The 13,473-nt window shown below is 41.7% G+C and overlaps 1 protein-coding gene across 1 annotated transcript in view; it reads right to left on the reverse strand.

Moving 5' to 3' along the window:
* The window catches only part of LOC146698304 (plectin-like), a 60,356-nt gene that overhangs the window by 15,657 nt on the left and 31,226 nt on the right, over window positions 1-13,473 (reverse strand). Inside the window, exons 8-32 of the mRNA XM_085473373.1 lie at window positions 11,664-11,779; window positions 11,416-11,519; window positions 10,578-10,697; window positions 9,709-9,804; window positions 9,473-9,600; window positions 8,203-8,296; window positions 7,839-7,993; window positions 7,403-7,709; window positions 7,216-7,293; window positions 6,935-7,096; window positions 6,696-6,800; window positions 6,488-6,583; window positions 6,258-6,383; window positions 5,997-6,149; window positions 5,735-5,889; window positions 5,494-5,620; window positions 3,691-3,874; window positions 3,566-3,589; window positions 2,787-2,944; window positions 2,022-2,200; window positions 1,792-1,930; window positions 1,252-1,608; window positions 1,069-1,152; window positions 866-970; window positions 615-713 (exon numbers count right to left, since the gene is read on the reverse strand). Of these exons, the coding sequence (XP_085329499.1) occupies window positions 615-713; window positions 866-970; window positions 1,069-1,152; window positions 1,252-1,608; window positions 1,792-1,930; window positions 2,022-2,200; window positions 2,787-2,944; window positions 3,566-3,589; window positions 3,691-3,874; window positions 5,494-5,620; window positions 5,735-5,889; window positions 5,997-6,149; window positions 6,258-6,383; window positions 6,488-6,583; window positions 6,696-6,800; window positions 6,935-7,096; window positions 7,216-7,293; window positions 7,403-7,709; window positions 7,839-7,993; window positions 8,203-8,296; window positions 9,473-9,600; window positions 9,709-9,804; window positions 10,578-10,697; window positions 11,416-11,519; window positions 11,664-11,779 (3,451 nt within the window). The remainder of the gene's footprint in view (window positions 1-614; window positions 714-865; window positions 971-1,068; window positions 1,153-1,251; window positions 1,609-1,791; window positions 1,931-2,021; window positions 2,201-2,786; window positions 2,945-3,565; window positions 3,590-3,690; window positions 3,875-5,493; window positions 5,621-5,734; window positions 5,890-5,996; window positions 6,150-6,257; window positions 6,384-6,487; window positions 6,584-6,695; window positions 6,801-6,934; window positions 7,097-7,215; window positions 7,294-7,402; window positions 7,710-7,838; window positions 7,994-8,202; window positions 8,297-9,472; window positions 9,601-9,708; window positions 9,805-10,577; window positions 10,698-11,415; window positions 11,520-11,663; window positions 11,780-13,473) is intronic.

Here is a 13,473-nt window from a genome sequence, read left to right on the forward strand (position 1 = left end):
TTTAAAGTTGTGTTACTGTGGAAAAAGAAAGCGAGCTGAAGATCATGATAACCAGGTTGAACCTTAGATCAGAACTTTGGGTTTGACCTCGGGAATTAATGCGAAGGAAGAAAAAGGAAGCTTGAAAAGAGTGAAAGAAAGAACCCCTCGTTCTAAGTCTATAAATGACACAACACACAGAATGGATGGAAATGGAGAACCTAACACTCCAACTTAACAAATCTACTTTCATACTGCATCCACGTGGGTGAATGAGCTTTATACACTGTTTGTTTTCTGGTATTTTTAATAACCTTAAATACCATTTTAACTAATCCCTATTAGATATTAGCCTTACGTGTGTATTTCACTGGAAAAAATATCAGCTACAGCAGGCCAATGTTTCACGCATAACCAGTGTAAAGAATCTATTTGTCACCTGTACATTAAATATAATGTATATATGGGTTTGTGTGTGCATAAAACACACAAAGAAAAGTGCGTGCTTGCATGCCTGTGGTTCAGTGACTGGCAATTTCTCATCTGTGTTGGTTAGATGTCAGTTTGATTGGTTTGTTAGGTTAATGTTAGATAGAATTTAGTTTGTTTGGGATCCTCGGCCAGTTGTCACGCACCTCGTCGTCGTCCAGGCGGCGCTGCGTGTCTGTGATGAACTTGATGTACTGACTAGTCAGAGTCATCAGTTCGCTGTACCTGGTCCTCAGTGTTACATACTGATACAGGAGAGAAAAAAATAACATTTAGAAATGCAACAGCTTCAGGAATATTGTTTTCACAGGGTCAGTGGTTAGTGGTAGAGTTAACCTTCAATTAAAAAAAAAAATTACCTTTTTTCTGTAATGATTTCCAGTACTCATAAACTCACCTCCTGAATAATGTTGTCAGAAGCTGAATCCAGTTTGGTTTTCTTGAGGGGCGAGACAAGAGGTTCCACCTGAGCTTTGTAGGCAACCAGTTGGAGTTCATAGTCCTATTAGCATGAAACACATTACAGGTTATTTCAGTAAATGCTCTAAACTGCAAGATTTATCGAAAAAAATATGCAGAATAGTGTTATTTCAGGCTCGCCTTGATAGTATCAATGTATGCTTTAGCGTATTTTTGACACTCATCAACTTTGTCTTTGTTCTGTTCGATCTCCTCCAGCAGTTTCTGTGTTGAAAGGAAAAGGGTTCAAATAAAAGTTAATCTCAGCAGTTTCACTCGAAAATAAAGCAAATAATGGTGCTAATATTAGATCGTTGAACATACTTTCTCCTGGGCAAGTTGCTCCTTCAGCGTTTTGCTGTCGGTGATAGGCACAGCCTGAATCTTCTCCTGTCTTTGCTTAGCATCGGCAATCCAGCGGATTAGCCAATCATAGCTCTCACGATAGTAACCGAGCTGGCGGCCGAGCTGCTCTAGCTCTCTCTGGCGAAGGTCGATCTGGGTGAACACGGCCTTCCAACGATCCTGGAGGCTGGACAGCTGCTGGCGGAAGTGGTCGAGCTCAACGTCGCGCTCGCTGTGCACACGAGCCATCTTGTCGCTCACGGCAGAGGCTTTTTTCAGTTCTTCTTCCAGGGAATCAAACACTGGCTGTTCACCCTCAGCTTCAGTGCGCATTTTCTGCAGGTTTTGTACAAAGAACACCAATAAACAGTCTGTAAATACATCAGAACCGGGCAAACCTACTATTAAAAGTGTGACTTCTATTTCTTAAACAGAATCAATTGAGAATAGTTCTTTGTAACATAAGTAAGATTTCTGTAAAAAGAGGCTTGGCAAGAAAATAAGTCATGTATTGTTTACCTTAAGCTTTGCTCTGTAAGTCTCTACTTCCTTGACATCACTGGGCACAGTGTGAACTTCACGCAGACAGTCCTCATACTGCTTGAGAACGCCTTCAGCACCCTGTGTGTTGCGGATGACCATTTCCACAGTCTTTAGCCTGAGACAAGGAGCAATAAATTAATTAAGGAGATCTAAGTGCACTAGAAAACAGCACATTTTCTCTTTGCAGTCAGTTTTTAGGGACTTACTTCTCAAGATAAACAGAGGAAAGAATGTGGGCATGATCCATCTTCTGTACAGTGAGGTCGAGCTCTGACCGCAGCACAGGAGCTGAGGTGGAAGGCTGAGGGGAGGCCAAGACTTCTTGTGTCTTAACAGACACCTTATCAAGGTCCTTCTTAAGGCTGTCAAGTTCTCCCTGAACTTTCTGTACAACAGAGAAGACAAGCATGAAGAACAAAGAAAAACCCAAAAAAATCCAAGCCAGCCGACTATGAACAACTGAAAGAAAAAAAGGAACATTTAAAATTTTAATTAAACTAAGCTCGAGGAGAGCAGGAACCAGAGGCACATGGCAAGTTTTCTGCCATCGTTAACAATTTAACCCCATTTTTATGTGTCAACCAAACTCAAATAACTCAAAACTTTTATTTTTGCACAAAGCCCTAAGCTGAACTTCACCTACTAGCAGGGCTGTACAGCTGCTGGATTGACGCCAGCATCCCAGCTCTCATTGAATTACATATAAGCTGTTAAGCACTTAAATTGATTTTAATTCTCTGCTGCGTTTCCACATTTTAAACCTACTGCAACGATTCATTAATTCAACCCCCACTCCATCCTTCTGCATGGATTCTGGTTCAGTTAGCTACTTTTGCTTCTCATCAATAACACATTTAGTCAACTATCCAACAAACCTATCCGTCTTTTAACCACAGCACAGCTATTTTTGGTTTCATTTGATGCCTCATTGCCATTTCTGCACAGAACACATTTAAATTTGAGCTCTGTACCTTCTGCTCTGTGGTCTTCTGAATACACTCTTTGAGAGGCTCTTTTTCCACAGGTTTGCGAATGCGTGCCACAGTACCAGCCTCGCAGTCCTCTATACGCAGACGCAGGTCCTTCAGCTCAGAGATGTAGTTCTTACACAGAGTCTCATTCTGTTGACCTGTGAACACATTTGTATTAGTTTAGAATCGTAGGAATAGAAAAGATCATCCGTTTTGAAAAGGCTATATTTGAATTTCCCAACTCTGGGACTAATAAAGACTATCGATAGTCAAACTCATCCCATACTTTTGCATGAATGTCGAGTTGCAAAAGTCACTGCTGTTGTTACGCTACCTACCAGCAATGGCTGTGAAATTAAAGCACTCTGAAATTGAACTATTCTTGTTAGTATGAAACATTCAATTCAATTTTAATATGACACATCCTAAGATGTCATGTCCACAAATAGATAATGCTGTACTGCTGCACTGTAATGTTTTCGATCACCTGTGTCACACCTTCCATGCAGTTCTTCATATATGATGTGTAAAATACACGCAGCTCCAGCCATATCTATAGCATACACAACATCTGCATTACCCAAGTACCTAAAATCAGAACACATATTCTACTTGGTGCAGAGCTGCCACAAAAAAATGCATATTGAAAATCAAAGCAACATGCACTCACACATGACTAAAGACAAACCCGTGTTTTGGGACATTCCATCAAAGGCTGGAAGGCGTGTACACATATTAGTTTGGTGAGCAGTAGTTTGTGCTTGCTTTAAGTCACTCACCTTTAACCCTAACGACCATTATTCCTGAAAGGTGAATTGACAGTTATATACTGTTCAGTTGCTACACACTTGACCTCGGTAAAACTATGAATCATTAAAATCAGTTTGTTAAAATCAGATCTCACCTTTCTCCATGGAGCGAAGCAGGTTGTCGAAATGCTGGGTGGACTTGGTGTAGTCGTCCTCGACCTGCATGCGATCATCGGGGCCGAACAGCTGCGAGTCCTGGCTGTCACGCATGAAGTCCTGGTAGTGAAGCTCCAGATTCCGCATGATCAGCCTGTACTCTTCTGGCTTCATGGTCTTTAACTGCACACAATGAAGAGAAGCAGTGGAGGAATTAGGAGACAGGACTTGGCGCAATGTCGTCAAAGCACAAACAAGGCCCCTTTTATCGTCAGCTACACCAAACTTGGTACACACTGAAATGGAATTTCCATTTCCAAACATGGAATGAACCACAATGAAGTTCCCCTCTTTGTCAGCTCTACAAGTTTTAGGTGATACTTTTACTTTAGTACCAACCAATGTTCCCTCTAATTTTTCACGTGTCTGAGCGAACACACAAACTCCCTGAGCGATCCCTTGGACCACTGTGAGCGGCAATCAGACGTGTGCACTGTGGTCACGCCGGCATCTAATCCATCCAAGTGACATGGTTTATTAAAATGATCAAATTACAGCATTTATGTTAGACTACTTTTAATTAACTGCTTTAGCCCACTTGCAATGAAAATGTAAAAAAAAATCTAGTCATTGACCTGTGTAGTATGTTAACACTATTGGAAGTAAAAATAACTTGAACTCCAATTTTGAAAACACAACTTTCTTTCTTTTTAAAGTAACTCAGTTTGGCAAACAAAGTTTTTTGCAGCTATTTTTTTTTAAATGCAGCCAAGGCGGTTTTTTTTAAATAAACATTTCAAACTATTTTTAGAACAATCAGCTGTTCTGCATCAAATCTGATGCCACACAAATTATTTGTGCCACTCCAAAAAAATAATTTCTGTCCACTATGAGATAAAGGAGAACAGCCTGAAACTGCAGGCCTGACAACAGGAGATGTATCACTGCTGTAACACCTGTAACATTCAGCAGTCGCCTCATTGTTCTGACACACACAACAAAAACTACACTAAACACTAACTACACAAGATTTGCGCTAAACGTCTCAAATCTCTCACATCTCAAAGCACCACCGTCACTCCTAAAATTTCCCACCGTTTCTTAACAACTAGATGCCACGTTGCCATATCATTTTTTGATTGGTCGACATGGTACTTTTTTGGACGAATAGGAAAGGGAGAGGGGGTGGAGTTTGTTTTTGCTCACAGGTGGAGAGCGCTTTCGAGCCTTTTTTCTTATAAAACGCCGTTTTTACCGTTTATTCCCGCAGTAAATATAAACAACAATAGTATTCAGGAAAAAACAAACAAAGATTGCATATATTTTTATCATAACTCTGGTTTTACGTGGCCTATCAACACAATTTAAAAACTGGTATAAAGTCCACACTTTTTCCGTTAATTGTTTCGTCTGTCCTGCTCACATCTCCAATGGTTGTTCACGTTGTCATTAATGTGGCTTCACTCCACATCAGCCACGCCGCTTTGCTAGCTAAAACACCGGCGTCGGCACATAAGGACGCTGTCATAGCCTGTCAACCATGTTGATTAGCTGCGTATATACGAATGTAAATCGCATCATTTGCTGGACTATGGGATAAGGTGGCATCGTTCTAATCCCATATGGGAGCAGCCAGTCACTTACTGACTAACACTGCAAAACAGAATTGTTAAATTATTCATTTTAATTTCAATTCAGGTTAGATTTTTGTTGTGCGCAACACAGATTTTCTCTGCACAGAGACCGTGCCAGCAGTGCACAATTGCGCACGTGCGCAGCTTAGAGGGAACATTGGTACCAACCATTGTGATGTTCCAGGAGCGTATCTGTGTGAAGTCTCTCATCAGGTACTGCCATGACAGTAGACTCTTCATGTTTATATGGAGCATCTGCCACATGGACACCATTCCCTGATGACCTGCATCCAGACTACAGTAGGACAATATTGTGCATTATGGGAACAAAAGAAAAAACAAATTAAATAATTGACATGATCAAGCCAAGATGTCGTCGTCACATAGGGGATCAATTTTATAGCCACACCTGGACACACCGTCCACAGCCTCCTTGTTGACAGGAGGTACAATGAAGCAGACAGAAGGCACCATCGCCTCGTGTCCAGAACGGTTCAAGACCTTCCACTTGAAGGGCTGAGAGTTGTTGAGGAGTGCACACTCATCTCCTTTGTGGACAGTGATCTGAAAAGAAGCCAGGATATATTAAAGTAGATGTAGTCTCAGGATCTGTGGCAATCATGATTGCAATGGTGAATGATTAAGCATTTCCACAGTGGAAATAATCCAACCTCCTGCTGTTTGAAGTCACAGACAGCCTGAATGGGCAGTTTGCCTTTGATGGAAGTGGTGGGGTTTCGTGGTTTCAGCTGGATGATTGACCTGGATCTCTTGTTCAGGCCGGCCACCACAGTCTTGAATTCATTCAGCTGTTCTTTCTCTTCCTGTTGAAAAGAAGATTAAACTAGATTACAGTAAAAGAAAGCAGACCCCTATCTTGATGCTTTTATTAAAGTGTGTGTGCGGTACGATGCATTTGAACATGTACATACCGCAGCATCCTGCAGCAGATCCTCTAGGCGTGTGGCTGTTGTAGAGCGATCACAGCTGTATTTCTTTTTCATGTTCTCTTGCATTTTCTTCATCTTGTCCTGAGCCTCTTTAACGTCGGCAAAGAACTGTAAAGAAGGAGATCACATGAGGCGGACAATATTCCTGACTCTATAAATATGAGGGATGATTATCCTGGAGATTTATATTCCTAAATATCTGTGTTCCATACCTGGTAGTAGGCTGTGTTTTCTTTGAGATGAGCCTCTATACAGCAGCACAGCTGGAGGATCCAGCTCCACTGAGTCTGCAAGGCAGCTGTGAAGGACTGGTAGAGATCAAGAAGATATGACAATGACAGTGCATTAGTTTGGACACATTTAGGTCTATATTCTGCATGCAGATGTCTTCTGCTCAGCTGGATTAACTACTGCAATTACCTCAATGGTCTTCTTGCCTGGATGTCCATCCCTGACAAGTCTGTCTCCCAAAGTCTGGATGTCATTGACCTTCTTCTCCCTCAGCTCCAGTTCTCGCATGAGACCCTGAAGAATTGAACAGATGTAGTTGAAAATCTGCTTATTTGTTGAACATCTGTCAGTGAATCTACAGGGCAGGATTAGGGGATAAAAATGAGCAACTGTGAAATTTTAGATTTGGTTCTACTTCTTAAACGCACCGAGTAATTGTCTTTCTTTGCTGTCATGTTAGTGTTCCTGTCACTCCAGTCAAAGTTGACCTCTTCCTCTTCTTTGTCATTCAACCACATCAGCTCTTTAGTAGCAGCGCTGACAAAGGCATGCAGTGATTCCAGATTTCTTAGGCGGAACTTGGAAGAGTTCTGAAAAAAAGAAGAAGGAATATTTACAGCTGATTAAAGATCCATAGCTTATATTTATAGCTTCAACCTTTTGTGCTGAGTGATTAAAATCTGAAATCAGATTATTTATGAATATTTACCAGTAGTTTGCCATACTGAAGGTCCAGTTTTCCCAGGTATTCTCTGTATGTGGCCTTGCTGACAGGAGATAATTGGGTCTATTGTATATGAAAACCACAAAATGACATTATTAGGAAATAGGGAACCACTTTTATACATACTTAAAATCCGTATGTAGACTTTTTAGTGGTCCGATAGAAACACTACCTCATCAGCCTTAGCCCGTTCGATTTTGGATTTGAAGTCCTCCACGGTCTGATGCAAGCCTCTGTGGCTGCCCAGCTGGGACTCCATCGAAGGCAGATCAGATCCCCACTCTGCGTTATCGATGCGGCGCTGGTTCTCCTCCACCCAGGCCAAGAGATCTTGAACATAACGCAAGGTTACGTCATCCAACTCGGGCCGTCCCTTCACGGAGGTCTGCTGGACGCTCTGGGTAATAGTCACGGCAGACTTCAGACGAAGATTGTAGTCAGTGCGCAAATTCACCAAGCGCTCATGGAGGCGGTAAACTCTGTCAATGAAAAATAAAAACACAGACACACACAAGTACAGACAGACAGCAGTTAGTTGACAATGCCCTTGCTTTTTCAGCTTTCTATTTTGAAAGTTCACTTAAATTCAGCACACACACAGCACTCACCTGCGGTACATCTGTTCAGCCTGAGGGTGGCGCCCATCCTTGAGTACCTGCACGTCATTGAAGAGCAGGCGAATGACATTGTCTGCCTTGTCCAGCTCCCTCTCCACCTCTGCTGCGTGCTGAGCTGGTTTCCCTGCATTCAGCAGACGGATGTCCTGGAGGAAAGGAAGCCAATTAAAGTATTAATCTTAGCCTTGTTCTTAGTTGGTCACGCACATCAGGATACAAAAAAATGCTAATGACAGTGACTGGAAAATGCATTCCTGTGATTTTTTCTTTCCCTTTGTACACTAATCACTCGGTTTCTGGATTTCATGTCAGTTTGTCAACTCATACTGCAGTAACACATAGCAGTTTAACTCACCGTCTGCAGCAGGGTCTCCAGGTGGGTAAGCTGCTCATCACACATTCCTGACTCCTTCTGGACTTTACCACAAATCCTCTGAAGTCTCTCGAGTCTAGATATGATCAGAGCAATCAAATTAAATCAAGAGGAAAATGGATAAACTGTCCTCCCCATTATTTAATAGCTAAACGCCCATCGTGTAACACACGCCAGAGCTCACAACAAAACCTTCACAACACTTACGGGACCCTGCGTTGCAGCAGATACTCCAGTTTGTGAGGGTCAGTCACAAAAGCCATATCGCATTTCTTCTCAACAGATTTCAATTCAAGCTATGAAAAAGTTGGCTCTTCTTGGCTCTCACACGCCCATTACTCTGCCACGTACGTGCCCAGAGGGGGACAAAAATGCCTTTCTTACAAAGAAGTCCGGTCAGTCCATTCAGTCATTCCACATCCCAGAGAACTCCATAAACAAGGCTGCGAGACTGCAACATGACGGGGCTGTCTTGTGACAAGAAACCATCCCATTTTGTCCCAAGCGTGACACAACGCTGTTCTAAGTACACAAAAATGTACAATTTTCTCATACCTAATTATGTCTTTATGTGCGTCCAGTTATGGGGAACACAACCCTTTTATCTCATTATAGAGCAACCCACAAATGCAGAAAAATACTCTTAGAATGTTTTAGCTACCAGAAAAGAACAAATGTGCTAAACAATTTGGCTACTCGAGAGGGGGAAAATGAAGGCAATTATTTATTTAACCATTCAAATATTAATATATAATGAATAAAATGCAACTGGATATTATTTTGCCATTCCCCAATGAACATAACTGGCTAATTTAATAAAGCTAAAGACAGGCAACAGGCTCACTGCCTTTTGTCAATTATCATGAAATGCCTTTGATAAAACTGTGTCTTTGTGTTTTAAATGGATTTAGTTTACTAGCCTATGATCATCTGTTTATTCCAGTTGAAAATATGTCCCTTACTAGGATTTAATGTTAGCTTAGCTCTTTTCCCAAAGTTAACTATGAAGAGTTAAACTCTTTATTATTTTTAGAAAAACAAATGCGTCACATGTGTTTTATTTATAACTTGGTATATTTGTGCATTATTCCCAGTAAGGTTGACAATTATATCACCACCTTCTTATTAAATATGGCTCTCAAGGGATTTTTCTTTTGCAGTTTGTTGTTAGCACAGCAGTCCTTGCTAAAGAAAAACTGATGCAATTCAATCTTGATCACAATCATCATATGTCTTATAAATCTGTCCCAACCTCTCAAACTCGATCCTGAGGAGTCGTTCTCTCTCAAGAATGGCCACGTGGAGTCGACCCCACTCCTTCTCCACATCAATGGGATGGTAGCCTGGAGGGACTTTGACCTGACCACCATGCACTGCACTCTGTATATGGAAGTAGAAAGCATTTAGTTGTGAAGCGTTGGTATAACAGTGCTGAAGGAACGGAACAGAATTCAACTTATTAAATTAAATGATTGTTGGTTAACTTGCCTCAAAGGACTGGTAGATGTGTTTGGAGCGGCTCTTATCAGTCTCTTTCACTGGCAGCTCTGTCTCTTTGAACTTCAGGAACTGGCGCCAAAGAAGCTTAAAGGGAAAAAAAGAAACACAAAGAAATTGTTTATTTTTAAATTAGATTTCCCTTTATTCATTCTAATAATTTTATAGACCTCAAATTATCTATAAAAGTTCCTGGTATTTTTTTTTAAATCAGAATTGTCAGATGGTAAAACCCTAATTATATGAGTATGAATACAATAAAGTAACACATCCTGTGACAGCTCTGTGACCAGCAGTGGGGTGAAACAGTATTCACACATTCCTGTGACCACAATAAACTCATTTAGCCTCGGAAATCTTTCTGCCCCAAAGTGTCTAAATGAATTTGATTGAGTATATTAAAAAGAACACCCTAGCCTGCTACTTTTAATACAAATATTCTACTAATACAGACGTTCAAAGAAATGTAGAAAAATACTAAAGTCACGCTATGCTTTTGTAAAGGGAGTGCTGACAGGGAGTGGTGATTCTCCCGAGGATTAACTTAAGCATTATCTGCCTTATGGCTGTCTTTTCTCAGCTCCAGCACTGCCCCACCTTCAGTACAACAATGCTTGTGAGTATAGTTGTCTCTATCTGCCTACAGCCAGACATTATGTAAGCATGTCCTTTGATCCAATAATGGATGGCTGCAAACGTATTCCCATTTTTGAGACAGGTGCTATGTTTTAATTGTTTCTTAAGAACATAATGAGAACTTATCGGTGTGTCTTTCGATATTGCTCAACTGCAAACATGCCTGTAACAAAATCCCTGGCCTAGAGACAAAATAAGCGCATATCCTTAGCATATCGTCTCACCTCTATCTCCTCGTAGCTGGCAGGAAACTTCCTCTCTTCGAAGATCATGACATGGTGACGGATCCACTGGAGCAGAACAGTCACCAGCTCGTAGTACTCCTGCCAGCGCAGCTCCAGCTCCTGCAGCCAGCACAGCAGAAAAGATAGCTGCGAGTTTAACAACAAGAAACAGGAGGGCTCTTCTCCTGCATCTCCATTTTAGTTCACTCACACACAACCCTAAACTCAATTAGGTGGCAACAATCCAGGTCTTATGCGAGTAGACAAAGAAGCAGAGGCTAGAGGAGAGGTTGTTAAAGTGTGAACTGCTGAAGGAGGAAAGTGGGAGAAATAATAAGTGGGGCCAGACAGAAAGGAGCATGGTTTTTTTAGCGTTTTTTTGGATTTCATGTACGTGGGGTCATAGCCACGCCTGTGAGGACAGTAATGTGAAAAGAAAAAGTCCTCAGATGTATTCAATATTCACTATAACACAGCTCAACTTTAAACTCTGGACACTGAATCAAGTAAATGAGTTTGTGCGTGTGCGGAAGCTACATGTTTTTCTATAAACAGACAATGGGTGACAATAAATGTTCAAATCCTCACTGTCTTGGTAGCTGTAAACACCACAGGTTGTTCATTTCCTGTGATACTTACTTTCACAAGACTTCAATTTGTCTTTGAAGCTTTAACAGGATAAGAATAAAACTGACTACAAAAGCTAAGTTTAGGCACAGTCACAAGCTTCTTCAGTCCTGATTAAATCTAATAGAGCATTCCATCAGATCAAATTAAAGTGCGCGTTCATGTTGCGACGCTTTATTTTTTTATTTCACTGTCTCCATGTTTTCCTTACGTTGGTTCTCATGCCGTCGTGTACATCAGTGCGAGGCATGGCATCATACAGGGAGGACACGTAAGTGATGATGGATTTCTCATCTGGGTGTGGGACATCAACATCTGAAAGGATATGGTAAATTTATGTGATGTGACATAGTCACCAGGAGTTTGTGAGTAACAGAATTACTTCAGCTGAAATCGGTCTTAAAAAAAAAAAAAAAAGGTTGTCTGTGTCTGTTTGAACACATTTTTGAACACTTTTACCTTCAGGGTCCAGCAGGCGGGTCACACCCAAATCTTTCTCAGCCACACTGAAGGCTTGTTCTAGATTCTCCAGGTTGGTCTGTTGATACACTTTGCCCATGTTGATGAGTCTGGGACTACGGAACACAAAAATGCAACTGATTACCCACAAGGCCACAAGGCCCGCGAGTCCAATGTTCAGAATAACTCCCAATAACATTTGATTCTATATCCTAACGTGTAATAACATCAGACTTCTCAAAAGCACTGGTTTTGAGAAGTCCCCAGTGGGTAAGTAGGATGTTGTCTTCAAAAAAGCTGCATTTGAAAGGACTAGAAACGCTTCCAGCTTGGCGCACATATAAAATGACACCACCAATGCCTCAACTCAGAGGAAAATGATAGGAAGATAAATATCACACCTGAATGCATTTGCAGAATTAATGCAGTCTCTGCCAGCACGTTTCATAAACATGACCCCAATACAGCATATTAGCAGTAGAACCTCTTAGACCAGGGGTGTCAAACATAAAGCCCGGGGGCCAGAATCGGCCTAGCAAAGACTCCAGTCTGGCCCACTGGACAGCTTTAGAAAATGTTAAGTGGGGCATGGATTCCACAGTAAACATATTAATGTGAATGAATGAAAACTTTATATTTGATAATAAAAGCACAGAGCAATGAACTACCAGAATATTTTCTGTAGTTTTACACATTTATCATGTAGTTTCACTGGTCCGGCCCACTTTGGACCAATGTGGGCTATGTGTGGTCCACGGTGTAAAATGAGTTTAGCGCCCCTGTCTTAGACCCTCTGCCTGTGGCTGAATGCTGTAGGAGAGCCCGCCTGTTCAGTTTCTGACAGAGCTGCATGAGCACCTGCCTTTTTGTCCTCAGGGTGTTTGACGCTTTCTGGCAGATGTCAGAGCATCTATAGGTGGAATGTAATTTACAGAGCAGCTAACATAATCAAAGCTGACACAAGTTAGGCTGGCAACCAGCCGCAGCTTCACTCCCACAAGAGGCAAAAGTTCAAATTTCCAGAGTACAGAGCAGGATGATTGAATGCCTCGCCTTATCTCCTTATCTATCATGCACGCAATCCCCATTACAAAATTTTCAATCGGCAGTTTTAAAGACATTTCCAAATCTACAAATTCGAACGTGCAAGCAAAAGAGAGTATATGCAGATACATACAAATCTCTCATCGTTAGAGTGGAATGGTCCCCATTGTATCTGTACACAGGAGAAGACACAGCATGACGGATTTCTCGAACAGAGTATTGTTTTATTGGCGTTGGTGGACTGCTCATGCTCTGACCCCCTCTTCCGTGAAAGCTTCGGGACCTCCATCCATGCCCCAATTCTTCGCTGCTTGAGCGGGCCCCTGAGCTATTAGAGCCCCGTCCTGAGTCCCAGGAAGATCCCTCTGATGGGATATCCTCACACAACATGACCACCCTGTTGTCCACATCGCTGACACTTTCTGACAAGTTCCTAATGAAGCCCAGGCTTCCCTTCTTCTTTTTAGACTTCTTCCTCACACTGAGCATTTTAACACCAACAAGAAGGTCCAAAAGCTGTATCGACTGTAGTTAACAGGTGCGTTAATTTGAGCAAATCTTTTTTAAGGCTTGCCCATTGCATGTAAATGCATCCTGGCATTGTCTCAGGTGTCCATCATCTTCAGAGGATCTGCTTAATCCTTTAGCTGTGATCCCTGCTCGAATTCTTTGCCCTGAAACCTAACTTCAGCTGCGTCTCTGCAAATCCACGCTGGAAACCATCACACATGTGCAGAAAACCTGGAAAATCTTGAATTCGCCGGAT

This window comes from Copadichromis virginalis, linkage group LG11 (genome assembly GCF_057382275.1).
Source record: "Copadichromis virginalis isolate Kocher_CV1m ecotype Utaka linkage group LG11, C_Virginalis_male_GT1.1, whole genome shotgun sequence".
Lineage (NCBI taxonomy): Eukaryota > Metazoa > Chordata > Actinopteri > Cichliformes > Cichlidae > Copadichromis > Copadichromis virginalis.